At 38.4% G+C, this 19,707-nt stretch overlaps 2 protein-coding genes across 6 annotated transcripts in view; one reads left to right on the top strand and one right to left on the bottom strand.

Annotated features, from left to right (window-relative positions):
* Window positions 1–19,648, bottom strand: part of slc7a1a (solute carrier family 7 member 1a) — a 34,553-nt gene extending 14,905 nt beyond the window's left edge. Inside the window, exons 1-3 of one of the 5 annotated variants that reach the window (XM_085420659.1) lie at window positions 19,387–19,648; window positions 13,552–13,640; window positions 10,573–10,656 (exon numbers count right to left, since the gene is read on the bottom strand). The gene's annotated coding sequence lies outside the window, so the exon portion shown is untranslated. Of the gene's footprint in view, window positions 1–6,200; window positions 6,343–10,572; window positions 10,657–13,551; window positions 13,641–19,386 lie in introns of those variants that run through there. The other 4 variants (XM_085420658.1, XM_085420663.1, XM_085420660.1 and 1 more) reach the window with 4 other exon arrangements.
* On the top strand, window positions 743–17,422 carry LOC146660676 (homeodomain-interacting protein kinase 1-like). Its single transcript, XM_085421655.1, has 11 exons — window positions 743–867; window positions 1,055–1,257; window positions 1,434–1,518; window positions 15,136–15,355; window positions 15,453–15,644; window positions 15,751–15,932; window positions 16,093–16,216; window positions 16,332–16,451; window positions 16,527–16,613; window positions 16,762–16,948; window positions 17,162–17,422. Exons 1-11 carry the CDS (start codon window positions 743–745, stop codon window positions 17,245–17,247), a joined length of 1,611 nt encoding a protein of 536 aa, XP_085277781.1. The 3' UTR covers window positions 17,248–17,422.
* Window positions 19,649–19,707: the final 59 nt, after the last annotated feature.

Raw genomic sequence — 19,707 nt, 5'->3', positions numbered from 1 at the left:
ACAAGCTAAAGAGTCCAAAAGCAGAGAAACTGCCAAGAGAAACAAAGGACACTTAACACACTTTTTATAAAAATCAACACCTCTCTCACAACTTTGAGGAAGACTGGTGGCTGAATTTAGTCATACTGGCTTTACCATAAAGAAGTCCAAGTAAACTGAGATAATTAAATCACAAGTCACCTTTAAACAAAGTAACAAAAACAGACAGAAAAAAACTGTATCAGTGACACACTTTGTCAGGTCAATAATAATAATAATAATAATAATAATAATAATAATAATAATGATGATGATGATGATGATAATAATACAGGATTTAACTAAATAGGTTTATTTTTGACAATGACAGCTTCTATTCATCTGTACAGTACAGTGAATGGCTGAGCACAGGTGCTGAATCCATTCAGTCCAGTGTGAAGGGCATTAGCATGGAAGAGGATGGATTATTGATTTAGTCATCTGTTTTCCTGTTTTCTTCATTTCATTGGAGGAAGAAATGTAAGTGTAGATATGGGACCAGACATTCCAGACTAGATTTAAATATTACAAAGGTCGAAATTGGACACTTTGTGCTATTCTGTTTTAAAACTACTAGCTAACTATAAGTGTGGGTAAGAATTAACAACAGGCCTAATGTTTCCTGTGCTGGCTTCTGTTAATGAATTTGAAACTTTTATCTGATAAAATAAAGACATTTCTGTCTGAACGTAGCATGTCACTGTGGAAATAGCTAACGCTAGCAATGCTGGATAAAGTTAATGCTGTCAGCTTGATGAGGGCTAACACAGAGGTGGTAGAGGAAAAAAAGCGTAGCATTAACTATGGGACTGTGTTGGTATTAAATTTAGTAGCATTAGCTTTGCAAAGGTTAGACTGCAGCAGGTCTGCTGTTGTTTTCCATAGCCGTTAGCGATAACATCTTAAGCGCACAGGCTGCTAACTACATGTATAAAACTAGCTACAACTAGTTGTTTGACTGTATTTTAACCATGCAAATGTTTGCATGAAACAATATCAGCCTTCATTTATTGACATGTATGCTAATTGTGCACAGTTGCGCCAATGAAGAAGCTTTATTTCGCACAAACGTAGACAGGGGCGGCGCATGGAGCTGCGTAAAAGACAGGGTCCCTCTTCTGAAATCTCGGCTTCCTGCACGCCTTTCTCCATCAGCTGAATCTGCTAAAGCGGCAGGTTTGATTAGAACTAGAAAGGCAGCTCTGGAAGAAGTGTTTGGGAGGACTGGAGACAAACAAGGTAAATTTTCTAAACTGACATCTGTAGCTTCAGTAAGTTTTTGAGAGCAAATTTAAGAACCTACTTTTTTCCATACCACTGGAGTTATCAACTAGCTGTTGCAAACTCCATGACAAGTGTGTATGTTTCAGTGTACTGAAGAGGATCAAATAATTTACTCTAAATTTACTCTACAGTAAAGGCAATGGCTGAGCTGCCAACTGAGCGGGGTTTCCCTGGACCACCACCTGCCAACAACGGGCAACAACCTTCTTCAAGAAGGTAAGCGTGCCATCTCTCTCCCTCCTCTGTTTGTCTCCTCCGTTAAAAAAGCATCTCACGGGCAGTTCCTTCAGCTTCCCTGATGCTCGCCTCTCTTCTCTATTGACATTTTAATAGTTCATTGTTAACACGATGTCTGACCCGGTATGTTGCCGCATCGGCATTCCGTTTGCTGCAATCGCAAAAATGCGCACATGGCTGGAGGAAGTTTTTCGTGATAGCTGTTAATAGAATCATTTATATACAAGGAGGAGGAAAAGTTTGTTTAAAAAAAATACTATTTCACTATTTAAACCTGAAGTCAGTGTCTACCAGCTGGCCTGTATGTGTGGAAAGACAGAAAAAATTATTTAACGTCACATCTCGAGTTATCCGCAGTTCAATTAAGACAGGGGTTTTAGGCCATGTGCGTAAATGCGCACCAGGCTGTGTGAGGCTGTGGGCAGTATTAACGTCAGGTTTTTGGATGTTATATTCGGACATTAATCTAGCACCATTACAAAGTAACATTAACGAGTGCATTTTAGACAAACATTTCGATAATTATATATAATAGGGCTGATCGAGGGAAGTAACTTGAAAATGTCTCTGTGTGCGCGCACAGCGGGGAAAATATAGCTTTTCCAGGTGTCAAAATTTCTGTAGACATTCTGTCTATTCTGTCTAAAAGTCTGATAACCAATCAGCTCGCTGAACAAGTGGATTTGGCTGCATGTAAAACAGGCTGCGTGAAGAACCACGATCGGGGTTGTCTCTCCCTCCTGCTGAAGCTCCAGATTTTAAGTTCGGCTCCATCATCAAAATCCTAGTATTACTAAAGAATAGAAATATGTGGCTCCCTTAAACAATAATGGTGAATAAATGAACATTCTTAGTGGTACCTGATGCGCTTTTTTGTCACAAGCACATCAGGTACAAAAAAGACAGGTTTTTTAAATATTTTTTTTTTAATGTTTAAGTTTGTTAAATGTAGTGCAAGGTGGTGAAGGTTTTTTTTTTTTTTTTTTAATCCTTTTTTGATGATTCAATGCAAAAAAGAAAGGTTTGAGATCACTTTGTACAAGTACAGGGTACCTTTGTATGTGTGTACACATGGACAGTGCTATGACAAAGTATTGGCCCTTTTCTGATTTCTCAGACCATCAAACAAATTTTATTATTATATGACAAAAAAAACCCAAAATAAATGCAAATTGCAGTTTTTAAAAGATTATTTAATTTATTAAGAGCCAAAAATATCCAGAATTTGCTTCCTGTAAAACAGTAATTGTAAAAAACTAACTGGTTGCTCCACACTTGGCAACAGGAATTGCAATCAACTATCAACTGCTCTAACGTGAAATAATAATAACTTCACTGTCGAGGAATTTTGGCCACTCGTCTTTGCAGAATTGATTTTGAGTTAGCTATGATGGAGGCTTTTCCTGTATAAACAGCCTGTTTAAGGTCTCACCATAGCATCTCATTGTGATGTAAGAATTTGACTAGACCACTCCAAAACCTTCCTTTTGTTTATGAGTGTGTGTGTGTTTTTTTTTAAATCATTCAGAAGTGAACTTGTTGATGCATATCTCAGATACCCAGGAAAATACTCAGTACTGTTTTACCAGTATCCCACAGGGAAAATATTTAACCTGTCCTGCAACAACAGAAGTAATGTCAAAGAAATCCTTTCTTGAAAAAATGTAACCTGTTAACTTTCAGTTAGATTTAACAAAATAAGTACCTATTTAAGATTGAGTTAATTTAAGAGGTTTTATTCATTTTACAAGTTATTTCGGTACAGATCGTGAAGGTAAAATATATTTGAGAACCTCCTAACAAACAGAGGGTACAACAAACAACACAATACCTAACACGTGGAAATAATTAAATTATTGTAGGAGAAGAAATTAAGATAAAAGCTACAAATGAAAGTTGGATGTGGTATTAGTAACAGATACAGCCACTTCAAATGCCCGCCTCATTCCTGACAGGACCATGACCTGTCCCAAGCAGCATTTATGAAAACCAGTGGTAATGTCTTGTACATCCACCAGGGGGCACTAATGGAAGTTGATTCACTTCCAGCTTTCTACACATGTATCAATGCAAAATATAAATGCAAACTGATTACTGGTTGGCCCTGTCAGAGAAGAGCGTATTTTAGATGTGGTACAATAATAATTACATATATTAGCTAGTTATGTAGTCTTATAATATATGGATTGCTGTAGCTCAGGTGGCAGAGCAGGTCAGCCACTAATCAGAAGGTCGGTGGTTCGATCCCAGGCTGCATCCTGGCTGCATGTCAAATATCCTTGGGCAAGATACTAACCCCATGTTTGCCTACTGGTGGTGGTCAGAGGGCCTGGTGGCGCCTGTGTCCGGCAGCCTCGCCTCTGTCAGTGCGCCCCAGGGCAGCTGTGGCTACAATGTAGCTTGCCATTGCCTGTGTGTGAATGGGTGAATGACTGAATGTAGTGTAAAGCGCTTTGGGGTCCTATGGACTAGAAAAGCGCTATACAAATGCAGGCCATTGCATCATTTTTAAATGCAGTAAATTGCTCGCTGTTAACCACCTGTTTTTCTTTTAATTCTCCTTCCACACTCTGCACATTTCTGATAAATCACTGCGGTAATTTTAACAACTTTTACAGACAGGTAGGCAGAGGGCAGACCGACATTAGCATCACAGCAGATTCCTTTGTCACACATTAGGTGATTCATCAAACAGCTCTCTGAACCCCCACAGAAGGGCAGCAACTTCCAAACCCCACGCAAATATCCTGTCAGTGCTGGTTGTGATTTTAAAACTTGTAAACGGTGTTCCAGGAATCATTGATAGAAAGTATTTATAGAACACTGTTATAAAAACAGTCACCTTCTTTGTATTTTCCCGAACTATAGGGAGGGATTTTTGCTTTTCTCATTTTAGTGCTTGTTGTTAAGCTGCCGTGCTTCATTTGCATATCGTCACCACTTAATGATGTGAAACAGACAAGCAGCACCCCACCCTCCCCCCAGCTCTGCCTGTCTGTGAAGCCTTCTTATTCAATGCCAATTATGTGTTTTGTCCTTCAATAAAATTAATCAAAAACGATTTTTAGATTACTTACATTACTGTAAAAATCCCGTTTTAAAAGTATGCAGTCCAGAGTTCGTTACTGTTGTTAATACATTTGCAAACTTTGTAACATCATGGTAGATTTATACCAGAGTGTAACCCAAAACGATGCAGAAGTCATTTCAACTTGCAATGATCTGACAAACCAGAACATGCCTGTTTAGTGTATTAAGGTCAGAGAAGGTCAGTCACAGAAACAGTTTTCAGCGCAGCGTTCATGAAACCCCCGACATCAGAAAGTCAGGTTTTTTTTACTCTTGTGGTAACTGTGAGAGCATGTGCTGCTCTCCTTGAAACAAATTGAAGGTTTCAACAGAAAGAACAAAAGCTCACTATCAAGTGGGAAAATCTTAAATATATGGAATTCACATAGTAGTATAGACTCCATTTTTTGCCAGTCTTCTAATGCCCCGCTTTCAGGAAGGCACCATGAGGTTGCTTTGTTTGTTTGCTCACATTTTCAAAGACCCAGCCCAGCCCTCATAAACAGCCTAAACAGCTGATAAGAGTTACACACCTACACACACCTATCAAGTTAACACAGGTGGAATACACTTGGATTTGGATGGTTGCAAGGTTAAAACAGAACTTGAAGAAACATTCCACCCTAAGGTACAAAACAATTATAAGGCAAAGACCTTTATAAAAATAATACTGAGAAAATCATCGGACTGAAAGCAGCAATATTGAGTGGCTGTATCTGTATACTAAGCTAAACTAGTTATACTAAAATAAAGACAATATAAAAAAACAGACGGCTAACTGTGAACGATTGAACTGGTCACTGTCCGCATTTCAAAACGGACCTCACAGCTGGCTACAACAACATAAGAACCTCAGTTTAAAAATAGAGTCAAAGTAGAAAAGTTAAAGTTAAAGTCATCTTTTCCACATCTAATTTTATTAAAAACAATATAGTTTTTGTTTTTATAGTCTCTCTAGATAGCACAAGAAACTTTAGAGTGAAGACTTGGTTAGCTGTGTGTGTGTGAGAGAGGGAATAAAGCAAAAAGAGAAAGCTCTCATTTAAATTAGAGCAAATTCCAATGAAAATCTGCCTTGAAACATTTGATAATGTTATGGTGTGCACTGTACCGTTTGAAGTACAGGGTTCACTCAGCCATCAGAGCTATAATCTGTTCAAATAAACACCCAACATAATCACTAAATGCAGAATTCTACAGATACATTTTATGCATACACAGAAAAGCACTAAGTGATGCCTGTCCAGCAGAATTAGGAAGACACCCACTGATAATTAGACTGAATTAAATAAAGTAAAACATTTTTGATCACCATAAGTCCAGCTCCTAAGACACACTTCATTCTAAAGCCCTCTAAACCCAAAGAATGAGCCTGACTGATCTCACAAAAACACTGCTTTCCAAACACCAGCCAGCTAATTATAACAAAATGCAAATAAATGTATGTAAGAAAAACAGTCAGAGATAGAAAGTAGAGACAGCTCTTAACGCAAGGACACAGAACATGCGATCAGTGTTTGACTGGTCAGTTTGAAACAAAGACACATTTCCTCCTAGATTGGAAGTCATTCAATGAAGTAAGGAACACTTACTTAAACCACTTCACTTCTGTAATTCCAAATTTCCACGAGCTAAGCAACATTTCAAAATAAAAGTATATTCCCAGGAGAAGGACACAGGGCATGACTGGCTGCCTGATATATGTCAACATGCCACCACCTAAGGGACAGTGAATGACCTACACACCCACACAGACACACAAACTCAAACATGCACATGCGCACACAGGCATATAATAAATGTATGTATTTATTTATTTATATATGTGTGTGTGTGTGTTCTGTTTTTCCATTATTGTGATACGTCATTATCGGTATCACCATCGCCCGCCTCTGGTGGTACTCGATATCTTAATAACCATTTATACACATATTTACTAAAGCTGGACTTGCTTATATTTTTCACACTGCTTTGATAAGTCAAAGTCAAAATCCAGTTGCAACTTGCTTCATCTTAACTGTGATGGTATAAACAGAAGCTACACATTGTTTAGGGAAAATGTGAGCTCATGCTGGTCTGAGCTGAAGCTATCTAGATAATGAACATATGCCCTTTTCTAGAGGAAACAAGTGTAAATATAAAACGAACTCACTGCAGTAATAGCAAACAATACTGTGCATGTGAGAGATTGGATTTCCTTGTTGACATGACAGCCTTAAAGTTTCAGAAAGTTTTCATATTGACTTAAATGGGATGGGATTTAACACCTTAGGATGAGGTATTTTTCTCATTCTCATTGCAGTGCCTTTGCTTTCACCACCACCTGTGGTTTTACAGTACAAAACAGTACTTCAAGTCTTACAGCCACCCTTTTCCCTACATACATTACAGGCCATTGTTGGATAAGTTCAATTGCAGCTCCGATAGATTCAGATCTAGCAGTTTCCAGGATTTATTATTCATTTTTAATAGTTTTGGCTACTGACCATGTGCTTTAAGTAGCTCATTATTGTAGTGTTGCATTAAAACAAACTTCTTTCAGTAGGATACAAGTGCAGGAAAAAGGAAATTCTAAATGGTTGTAGAGAGACCACTGGGTGCTCCTAATTTTATGTAGGAACACATTTCTCCCCCAGAAAATCATTCCAAGCTGGGGTACAGTACTACTAAGTTATCAGTTCGGTAGTACTTGATCACTTTCCTGCATTTGTGACACAGAAATGATAACATTACAACAGTAGTATTTTACCTTAATGCAGCAGCTGGGCAAAATGTATCTAAGGTATTGGATGCTTCCCTGCAAAGCCTAATAAGATGAAGCTGTAGAACCCCACAACACAGTCTCCCACAATGGTGAAAGTTTGATCTTTGGATGCAGTGAGGAGTTTCGGGGTTACTCTATTTAACGCATGGAGATGGAGGAGGAGATAGAGGTGCAAACACGCAGCCCCGCCTGCTCATTACTATCAGCCATTACTATGATGCTATAACCTTCTGGCTTAAACTACACTAGATGATTAAGTCACACACCTGAGAACTGTTGAAATCAATAACCAGAAATTCACGTGTCTGGAAATTGGTAGTCTGCAATTTTGGAGGGCACAACTGCTCCAGTTAACTTCCAAGTCAAAAAGATAAGTAACATACATTTTAAAAAAACATATAACGAGTAAATTATAGCCATTTTATGGATGATTTGCTGTTTCCAGAGGATCAAAGGTAATTGACTGATTAGTGGTTGGCTGTGTGAGGCTTATTCTCTCGATATTTCATTGCAATAATAAGGAAATAGTTGGACTTGTATTTGGCAGCTGTTCACTGGAATTTCTGATATGCTAAAAGTTGAAAGACCTGTGTGGGCAAGGGAGAAGGTCATAATTAGACATTAGCCTAAAGATGGGCAAGTTAGACTTTGCTAGAAAACATGTAAAAGAGGCCACACATTCATCTATCCATCTCCTTCATCCATCCTCTTCTGGTTGTCTGCTTATTATGGAAGCAATGCTATGGCATGTGCATTTACGGCTGCCAGCTGCGAGTGTGTATTAATGATGTGACTGCCAATAGAAGCAGCAGGATGAATTGTGATGTGCACAGGGCTGAAGCATCCTGCTAAAAAAAACCAAGAGACTTGGTTTATTAAGCCAAAGATATTATTCAAAGTTCTTCTATTTGTGCTGCCCACAGGCTGCAGATAGTAAAGCTAGTAGCTAAATCTGGTACAACCTTTTCTCTTAGGAGATTAAAGTTTTTCTTTTGTTTGTACATGGCCCCTGACAAATAAAGTGGAAATGAAATGAAACAAACATGAAAAAGGTTAGTCAGGTCAATAAACGATGCTGATCATTCATGTTTGTGTCAATAACACAAACATGAATGTCTATGCATTATTAGGCTGTGCATTTGAAATATTGTCAGCATGTGGTATAACAGAGGCGTCGTTTTGAGGTGAATGAACAGCAAAGTAAAAACACAAAACCTCATGTCAGTATGGATGGATTTACAACAATATTATTTTAACTTTAAATCTAATGCTTTAAAAGCGCACAAAAAGCGTTCTCAGTAACAACTGAATGATTTTTCAGTTTACTACCAGCTGCAAAAAATACCAAGTAGCAAACCAACTGTTAATAAGTAAAAGAAATAAATGAGCAACAGCAGATAGTATCTCTTTAAAAACTGGGTTGACATATCTATAGCACAAGCAAAACTTAAGCTGAGAAACTATTCTGACCGCAGGATAATGATTAACGTTTTGTACCCAGTGTTATATTTCCTTAAAGTAGAAATATATCGGTGCAAGTCCCTGCACCAGTCATTTTCTGGTTTAAACTTCTTCCTTGGAGAACAAATGACATGATATAAAAGAATTATACTTATTTATCTTGCAGCTTTAACTGCTTTTTGGTAGTTTATTTTATAAATTCATATAAAGTAGAGAAGGCTGTCTCATTTTTAATTAGTGTTCATGTGCCTTTCAACTTTCTCCATTCCTGAACTAAATGAACTAATTAGCAGGAGTTGGTGTTATGCTTTCTCCATTTCAGTTTAGCGACACACAATGATTACTGAGGGAGGTTAAAAGGTGAGGGTGAAATTTTAAAAGTGTGAACAAAAGAGATCCATTAAAAACATCGAGCTTGTGGTTTGATATAAATTTGTCCTCTACATCTAGGGCCTCTGGGCTGAGATGAGGGCAAGAATGTAACCTTAGGGATGAGCAGGTACTACAACAGACTATAGTTGTGATTCAAGTTGTAGTTATGCATACATCACACATGAATGTTTTAAGAGCTAGAATAAGTACCCGGCCACACTGTGACAAAGCAACTCAGAGAAGTTCTGAAAATTATGTGTTGATTTTATTTTACCTGTGTTATCTGATTACTTATATTTGCAGCAATATCTTGGTATCATCTTCAGTTCCACACGGTAACATGTTGTGTTTCTTATTGGCTAACCAAGATAGAGGTGGTATGCCCCACAGGGTCACCTTGAACCCGTAAACCTTGTCAGTTGTAACTGAACAATGTGTATTGATAGGTGGCACCACCTCTATGGACAAACAAAGAACAAGATGAGTAATACAGTATCAGTAACAGTTAGCCACTGTGTCAGATCCAAATGTTTCATAAAGACATAAAATGTTTCCACAACACTTGTCAGCATTACCAAAAATCTAGGCCTCTTATTTGAGTCAAATCAAATTTCTAGTATATTAGTTTTTCAGATCAATTTAAGCCAAAAGCAACAGAATGTTATGTAAGTAAGTCAAACTTGAAGTTAATCTAAACACTTGTAAAAAAAAAAAAGAAAGAAAAAGAAAAGAAGATGAAAAATAGCCAGCATGGATTTTACCATGTGAGAGGGCGGACCCAAATGCAGGACTCAGGAAACAGGAATGACTCAAACAAAAAAATCTGCTTTAATGTAAAAAGTAAAAGGTATAAAAATGTTGTTACTATAGACATTATCAGGCTGGTGAAGTAAACAAAACAGAAGACACAGAGAACAACAGAAAATAAAACAGAAAGACACAACTGAATGGAAGCAAAGGTTAACTTGGCATAAGGGTGGAGAGAAAGACAAGACAGAGGAACGCATAAAGATGCAGGGCAATGCAGATCAGTACACCAAGGAACACAACAGGGTACTAACCCAGTGTAAACTGTAACTACAACTAAGACGAACCAAAGACTCAGAGGAATACAATAAGTCTTAAGAAGATAATCGAAAAGAGCCACAGAAAATAGACAAAGCTTTTAAACTTGTAAACACAGGGAATTAAATGAAAGCAGCCATTCAACAAATAGTACACTATATATTAACTATAAAGGGACCAATACTTAGTTGAAAATGATGAACTAAATATATCTAAGGCCACAAGGGAAGCAATATTACAAAAGAAACAAAACTTTTCTTTTGAAATATTTTGTCCTTTTAAAAATACAAAGGAAACATTACCTCACAATGTCAAACGTGGGGTCCAAAATGCAGGGATCATGACAGTTCCCCCATTTTCTTAACAGTCCTACTCCCCATACTTTCCTAACAGAGGGCACATACAATATCAAAGTAAGTACTCATAATGCAGAGACGAGTAGGTCTCTGCATTATGATAAACTCTAAAGTTCTTATCCTGCATTAAAAATTCAGAATGTTATTGCTATTATAAGTAATAGAAATTGACAAAGCAACATCAGAGATATTAAGTGAATTGAAATGACTTACTCCTGGAAAATTAGGGTGTGGGAATTGTGGTTTTTCAGTAGCAGCTGAATGATTTTATGTTCAAACAAGTTGGAAAAATATCAGAAGCAAGTCAACTGTTAATAAGTAAAAGAAGGAAATGGGCAGCACCTGGGCATCAGGTAGTAACTCCTTAAACAGGTTGTTTTGGTGGACATATTGTTTTAAAGTCAAACTAAAGTGAAACTATACTTGCGAGAAAGAAAAAAAGAGGCTGGCAACATGCCAGGCTGGCTGGTAATAACTAATAATACTTCTACTCTTTCTCCTCTTTCCTGACGCAGGTAAAAAATACTAATGTTTTTTAGGTCAGGTCAGGAATAGTTCATGCTGTTTTTGCACAAAATTAAAAGGAAATAAAAAGAAGGCTGTATTTATTGACATCTCTGGAATCACTTTTATGACTGGTGGTGGTCAATAAAAAGCTACAGAACTCTGAAAGTGATACTGTTTCAGTGTAAAGCGTGACTTATTTCATTGTGATTGGCTAGTCAACTTATAGTTGCAGAGTTTTTGTTGCCAAAGATGAAAAAAAACCCAGAAAAGCACGACTGCACTTTTGACCTAATAAGCAAAAATGTAACTTTATATTTCAAAGTACTATATTTGTGTATACTTGTGATATATATTGATTTTTATATATAAACCTGGCCAAGAGCGCAGCAGAGACTGTGACAAATATAAATATATGCCAAGAAAGAAATACACTTGACACAATGTAAAGTGAGTGAACTCACCACCAAGATCATATGCAGTAACATATCGTCGAGAACTTCAAGAGCATATGTTTAACTGTTAGGTTATGTTACATTGACCAAAAGATCTCTTTCATCAACATTTTACAATGAACTTAATTCCACTCATAGCAGATTATTACTCTGTAGATTACTCCAGGAAAAAGTGGAACTCTAAAATATTCAGAGTTAAAGCATAAAAAGTATTCTGGTTATTACGAAGAACGAAAAGTTACAGGTTTCATAAATCCCTACCCACTCAATACAAACCTTCTACCTGGAATCTTATTCTTAGCATTCCTATTTCAGCAACAAATCAATTCCAAAAGCAGGAACACACAATGTCTGAGTGTGTTACTCATAACTGTGATGGGTATAAATAGAAGCCACAAATCAGGTAGAGACACAGTAATGAGGAAATATGAATAAGCCCTTCATGGTGCGGAAGCCTCCATAATCTCAGTGATCCTGGAAAGCTTACACACACACACACACACACACACACACACACACACACACACACACACACACACACACACACACACACACACATACAAACAAACACACAGACACACACACTTATTTAAGTGTGTAGGGGTTGCAGATAGACTAACACAGTCAGCAACTTCACCACTAGTGACCCACATTCAGGGGTGCTAAAGTTAGACTGACTCGAGCTGGTCTGAGCTGCAATGGTCTAGATCTGAAAGGTCAGATTACTCTTTCTTTAAATGCCTTTATAACATGAACTCTTGTCGATTATATGTTACTGTATAATGAGCCTCTCTATTTTTCTCAAGAATATAAGCATAAATACAAAAAGCTCATTGTGGTAATAGCAAAACAATAGATATTCCACTTTATTTGAGTTTTGTTTTGTTTTTTGCAGAAAAAAGAATAAAATGTCGACTTGACAAGTCAGTATCCAATTAGGAGACAAGTATTTAACTCTTAACACCTTCATACTAACCAAAGCAGGATCTGAATCAGTTTGAAGATGTGTTATGTTTTCCATTATGGTACTTACTGCACAACACCTTTACTTTACTCCTACTTATGGTTTGCAGTCAGATGTTAGTGGCCACTTTCTGCTTTCACTCTAATTTAGATTGCCGAAACTCCACCAAGGCCACACGACACATTCGGGTTCAAGACCTTCTCAATCCTGGGTTTAGGCTACTTTTAAATAGCAAAATGACCCTGGCTCAGATCCAACCTAGAGATATCATAGGCTCTGTAGTGGATCTGCAAACCAGGTCCAGATCACAGTCCACCTGCACATCAGGATGGACGCAGAACAGATAAGGATCAAATAATCAGCCCCATCTGGACCGGATCTATTTTGGATTCGTTAGTAGTGACTCATCTTATCAATATTAAAATCTGTCATCCTTCCAGAATTAAACAGAAATTTCTAAAAATGTATCTGACCAAAGTGTAGATAGCTCTATAAATGGTAAATGGACTGTTTCTTATATAAGCTTAACTGCTTTCTACCTAAAACGCTTTGGCGTGCAGACTGGAGCAGCCAAGAATCGGACCACCAATATTCCCATTAGAGGATGAACTGCTTCTCCTGAGCGGCAGCCACCCCAATAAAAGTTAGATATTCCTTATAGCATGTTTGCTTTTACTGATGAAACTTTGCATTCATTAAATACCTAGGTTCAGTGTGGTCACTGTTCCCCAGCTACTTCAGGCCCTCCCAGCTAATGTTTGACTTACAAGTTGGTTTGCTAGCTTGGTCACTGAAAAAAGAGAGGATCTCATCCTGCAGTTGAGCAGCGTCTAACGCCACCGTTTTGGACTGTTGCTAGATGTACTTTATTGATTAATCTAGTTTGGCTTCCCGTGTCTAACAAAGACAAGGTCTGACCATAAAGTATCATTGAGTCCACTAATAAAATGTATTTTCTTTATGTGAAGCAGCAGTAGAATAACAACAAGAACAGCAGCTCACCTTCTTGAACGTCCTCTGTCTACTTTCAGGTTGAAGGTTTTAAGATGTCATGACATATGGCGGCAAGGGAAACATGACTCTCACTGCATCTATAATCACACAAGCAGCAACTTTAACAAACCTCCATTTAAAATATCATAGTGTTAGTTACAGTGTAACCAGTAGGCTTTAATCTTAAAGTCTGCCTAAATGATATACTAAGTACACTTTAGCATACTTGAATGTTCCAGATTTTAAAAACAAAATTTAATTGTTTTTAACATTTTATGATATAAGAACAAACTTCTCTCCCTCCCATTTTCTGTCTGGCTTCTTAGCACTAAGCCACAGACCAACTCTGGAAGTAGCAACATCCCATTGCAATTTCTCCAAAAGATGCATTGTCTACTGCTCCTATGGGCTTGTGTTTTAAGTGTTAGCAAGTTTCTTGGTTGTTCTTGTGAATCTAATAAGGTAATAAATCTAATAGGGCAATCAAGGAAATGTTGGTCAGCTAAAGTTGCTAAGGCCTTTACAACTTTGGATTATGGCTTGTGCAAAACATTCAATCAATGGAAAAAAAATAAGTGGATTAATCTATAATAAAAATAATCATTAGTGGCAGTCCTAATAAATATTCAAATAAGTTTATTGTCAACAAAGAATGACTTGAGGACTGCAGTTCGACACCCCTGACCTAGTGCATGCAGGCCACATGCAGGCTTATAATGCGTCTGCACCCTTAATGTAAGGCAACCCTTAATGTAACTTTACATGTGCAAATCAGCTCTTAAAATTATTTGGCTGTCAGTACTTAATGCACCTGTTATAATATTAATAAGGTTTTTAATAAGAACATAAAATGAAACATAATGCTGGATTGAAATGTATCTCGTATGAGACTCGCTTTCAGAGCCCCTACACTTTGAAGGTGTGGTTTGTGATGTTGCATGGATACTAGATCTCTATCTTTTGGATTTTGTGCCATGCTTTATTCTGCAGGAGATAACTGGAGGGTAATTAGGTGCATGAGTTTCACCTGGGCCAAATGAGCTCGGCTCTGTGGCTCTAATTTGTTTTATAGGTAAAAACTGTCTTCTCTCATTTGAAATGGCTAATGTTTGAAGTTTTGTACTCTCCAAGAATGAACCTTTAGACATCACCAAATCAATATTTGTGACAGGTCAAAATAACGTTAACTGTAAGACTTATTTATTGAAGTCCAGTCAGACCCCTGACTTGTGACCTAAAAAAACAGCTTCACCAAACCTTTCCATTTCAGTACTAAAAAACTCCAAGCACTGTAGTATGCAGAACTTGTTCACTCGATATTCATCAAAGTAATTTTTAAGGTGAAACTACTGAGATAAATCAAGGACATTAACTTGCCAAGTATTTAGTTTGCTTTCTGGTTAACTAGCTCATGACAGCAGATGATCGGTTTACAATCACAATGCTTTGTTTCACTTTTTCCTCTAATATCACCTGCTGTTATTATGAAAATTTGTCTACATTGTAAGAAATGAAGTTTTAAATTACTTTTTAAATTTTTGTTTGTTCGTTTTTTAGGATTTTTTTTCCTTTATAACGTTTTTTTCTTTTTAGGTGTTATGATGCCAGAGATGCCCATAAAATTGCCCAGATCAACCGATTACTTCCCATAGGCTGGCACTTAACTGGAGCTTCACGGTACCAGATGATAACTACCCTGGGAGAAGGAGCCTATGGCACGGTTGGAAAATTCATTAGGCTCAATGACATGAAGAGCGTAGCCATCAAAATAGTTAAGACTGATTGCTTCAGAAATGGACTGGCAAACTTGGAGGTAGGAAAGACTTGGCTTGATGCAGTTAATCCAACAATTGTATTTGAAGAAATTCCTCTAAAATATTTACTTGAAGCTAAAACTCATATGTTGCCAGGTGGCTGCCCTGCTGAAGTTAAAGTTGTACAAATCTGAAAGGTATAACTTGGTTCAGTTTTACAACGTTCTTACCGATGGGCAAAAATTATGTCTCGAATTCGAGCTTTTGGACAAGAACCTTTATGAATTCATGAAGGAAAGACAATTCCGACCACTCGCTCTAAACTCAGTTAGAGCCATCACCCAGCAGGTGTGTTTAACTGTATTCTCTACATAAATAAAGTTTTTCAGATGGATGCTGATTACATTAATACAAAGGTGTGTGGTTTTTTGTTTTTTTGGGGGGTTTTTTTTAGATTGCGAAAGCACTGGATCATTTGAAGTCTGTACGTTTGATACATGCAGACCTCAAGCTGGAAAATGTGATGCTTGTCAACCATCAGAAACAACCTTATAGGGTCAAAGTGATTGACTTTAGCTTGGCATGTGAAACCTCCGCTGCCTCGATGGGCTCTTGCATTCAGTCCCGTTCATACCGGTTAGTAGCTGTAACCAAAGTGGCTTTTTCTCTTAAAGGTCAATACTGGATACTCCCCTGCTGTTTCTGTGATGGGCTTCTTGGCTGTATAACTAATCCAGTTGTCACTTTTGTTGTTAATAATTGACAGTTGCTGTTTTTCCTGTTTGTCCTAAATCAGGTCCCCAGAGATTATTCTCGGGGCTCCATTTACAGAGGCCATAGATGTATGGTCTCTGGGCTGCATTGCTGCTAATCTGTACCTTGGCTCCATGCTCTACCCTGGTGAGAATGAATATGAGGTGGTAAGTATAACTAGCGCTTCTCCTTTGAAGAACTTAAAGCTTTATTTAAAGGATTACAACACATTATGTTAAAGTTGTTGGACTCTGAATTTGACCAATTGGTCTGTATTTCCAGATGAGGTACATAGTGGAGACTCAGGGCCAGCCTCCAGGCAAGATCCTCGACAGTGGGCTCAAGACTGCCTTTTATTTCGACACGCAGTTGTATTTCACCACCAGCACGTGGAAACTCAAGGTTCTTAGTACTTTACAATTTTTTACTTTACAAATTTACAATTTATCAGTGTTGATGAGTTTCCTGTCTTTTCAGACACCTGAGCAGTTTGTCAGTGAGACAGGGATTAAGTTCACTGAGAAAAGGATGATGAAGTTGACCTCTCTTGATGACCTTAAAAATGTAGGTGTACTTCTTGACTGTTCTATTTTGTATGTTTAAAACTAAATATAGATTTTATTTATAGAATAAATATTTAAACAAAACTCCCAAAAAGAAACAACTTAAAATTCAGAGTTTTTAGGGGCCTTTTCTTTCTTTGATGTTTCAGCTCTGGTTCACACGTCATCAAAATTATACCAGTAAATCCGCAGAAATCTGTGATCTGCTGGTGTTTATCGAGCTGCTTAAAGGAATGCTTCAGCTTGATCCTGAAAGACGGATGACGCCCAGTCAGGTGCTGCAGCACGACTTCACAACACTGCGCCACATATCGCGCTGTACCCCTACAGCTTCGAGTAAGATATTACTTCTCTTTTGAAACACTGGTTCTCCACATACAACACATTTCCACTGTGAGCATATGTTCTGTATCTCGCTTTATGTGGAAAATGTTGTATTCAGATGAGTGAGTCAATAATTTGGTACATGGCTTGATTGTTTTGCAGTGTTAACTCTTGCTTTCAGAAGATGAGCATCTGTCAGTAACGACTGGTGGTACCTGTGTGCAGGTCTCTGCAGCAACCATCCTCCAGGACCAGCCATGCTACCCAGCAAAACCAACCTTGCCCTCGAGCTGAGCACAGCATCCAAGTGAGGCGCCATTCTCACTCTAGGACCACCTGTCCTCCTCTGCAAAATCATCCTCGCCCTCCATCTATGCGCTACAGCCCTTATTCCAGAACAACCCACCTTGCTCAGCAAAATCATCCTTGCCTTCCCGTGTTACACCACTGCTGTTGCTTCAGGACCATCTGTCCTCACCAGCACGATCATCCTCGCTCTCCAACTGTGCGCCACTGGCTCTACTTTACGACCACACACCCTCCCCAACAATAAACACTTTGCTCCCTAGCTCAGCACGGCACCCAGGTGCGGTATCACTGCCTTTACTGCAGGACTACCCATCCTTGCAGCAATATCCTTCTGGCCTTGCAGCTAAACTCCACTGTCTTTACTCTAGGACCACCCATTCTGCTTAGCAATGCCGTCCTCACCCTCCAGCCAAACACTGCACCCCTGCACAAAGTCTAGGACCACAGTGAAGTCCTTAGCAAGACTCACCAAATCAAACCAGAGTCTTAAAAAAAATTTAATGACTGATTAGACAATGTGAGTAAGAGTCTCTGACCAATCTGAAAGATCATTGTGATTTAAAAAGGGTTCCATTGTTGGATGTAGGACAATTATAGCTCACCACAAAGTAAGAATCAGAATACTGTATTAATCCCTAAGCAAATTATGTAGAGAAAGATGAACAATGGGGAAGACTATGTTGAGAGGTTGCATAGGAGTGCCAGATGGAACTCTTGAGATTGCAGCATCCACACTTTTAATCACATCTTCCCTATTGAGACTGATCAACGGGACACTGGCTGAGCACAAATGCTGGAGACAGACATTTCTGCTCAGGAGTAAACCAAAAAAAAAGAAATAAAAAAAAAAGCATGAAAAATAGACCTGATAGGTTATATGTACCAATCTCTTATAAGAAGAAGTCATAATTAAAAGCAATCTGTTGCCATCATTGCAATAGTCAGGGGGCTTAGACCATTTAAAATTTGTTTTTCCAATGAATTACTTTATTTTCACTCACATGTTGTTGTATGAAGTACTTATTCTTTATTGTATTTTCTAATAAGTGGAACAATATTAAAACAATAAACTTGTGATTTCTCTAATTTAAGAACCAGCTTCATTTTTTTTTTTTTTATTATTCTAATGCATCATGATGACAGGGTTAGTAATGTTTTCCACAGGTCAGTTTGAGGTTCTTTCATAAAATACATACCCTTGAGACAGTGGGTGCCATTTTGCTGAAAATAGTGAGGGGAGGGAAAGGGGGTGGGGGTGTAGACTTCAAAATAAAAGTGTGTGTGTGCGTGTGTGTGTGTGTATGAGAGAGAGAGAGAGAGAGAGAGACACTGGGAAACAACCCAGACTCTCAAGCCAAAAGCCTGCTACAGTAATTGGGGAAAATAAGTAATGTAACTATTGTAGTAATTACAAAAATATCAAACGCTGTCTCTCTGAAGTTCGTCAATAAACGGGGTTTACGATAGCAACAATCTTGCTGCAATTTGTCTATAAATTGCAATTTAAATGAGCTTTACAGTAGCTATGTACTCCCGGACAGCTGTACTGAAAACAAAAGGTTATTGTACAACTGGAAATCGGAGTAATGTCAAATCGGGGCGTCGGTGATTTTAATTTCTACTGTTACTGTCCTCGATCGAGGACAAGAGGAAGACCACCGATTGATAGTTCAGGTTCCACTCAGTCCTGGGTTTAGAGCAGTTTTAAATCCTGCACGGTGCTCCAGATCTTACATGGCAAGAATCCTTGCACGCATCAGGCCACCGTTGGATAACTTAGAGTCACGTGTCCGGGAATTGCAGTTCATTTTGTGTGATTGCATCTTCAAAGGATGCATCACAAGTACCCCCTTAATGTAGAATTAACAGAAGCTTCCTTAACTAGGATACAGTTGCACACAGACACGCTGCAGAAGACGGCAGCACAGACAACCGAGCAGTAAAATGGGGGTCCGAGTGAAAAGAGCATGTTTTACAGCATGGACCCCCTATTCGCTTTACTCAAATGTACACAGGAAAATGAGTCTCCTCAAAGATCCCTAACACTAACTTGGACAGCAGTCAAGCCTGCTATACAGTAGTGTTAAGTGCCCGATCACTTTCATGCAGTCGCTACGTAGCTATTGTAAGCAGTACTTTACCTTAACGGGCATAAGGAGGAGAGGTATTTACAGTTTCCCTGGGAGGCCCGAGAAGAGGAAGCTGTAGAACCCCCAAACTCTTGTCTCACACGACGCTGGTCAGGAAAGTCTCGTCTTTAAATGTAGAAAAGATATATTTAGGTCTTGAGTGGCTATGTCTAGGTAGTTGAGCTAGAGGAGGGGATAGAAAGGCAAAAACAGCTTGTCCCACCCGCTCTTTACTATTGCGCAATCGCCTCCTGGCTGAAATCGCACTGGATGACACCAAATCCCACATGTGGCAGCTGGCTGAAGTCAGTAACAAAGTATCATTTTACATAA

Source organism: Rhamphochromis longiceps, linkage group LG10 (assembly GCF_057381845.1).
Source record: "Rhamphochromis longiceps isolate RC_006_pf linkage group LG10, R_longiceps_female_GT1.1, whole genome shotgun sequence".
Classification (NCBI taxonomy): Eukaryota; Metazoa; Chordata; class Actinopteri; order Cichliformes; family Cichlidae; genus Rhamphochromis; species Rhamphochromis longiceps.
Note: the sequence above shows the minus strand (reverse complement) of the source record. Positions and strands in the feature narration are given on the sequence as shown.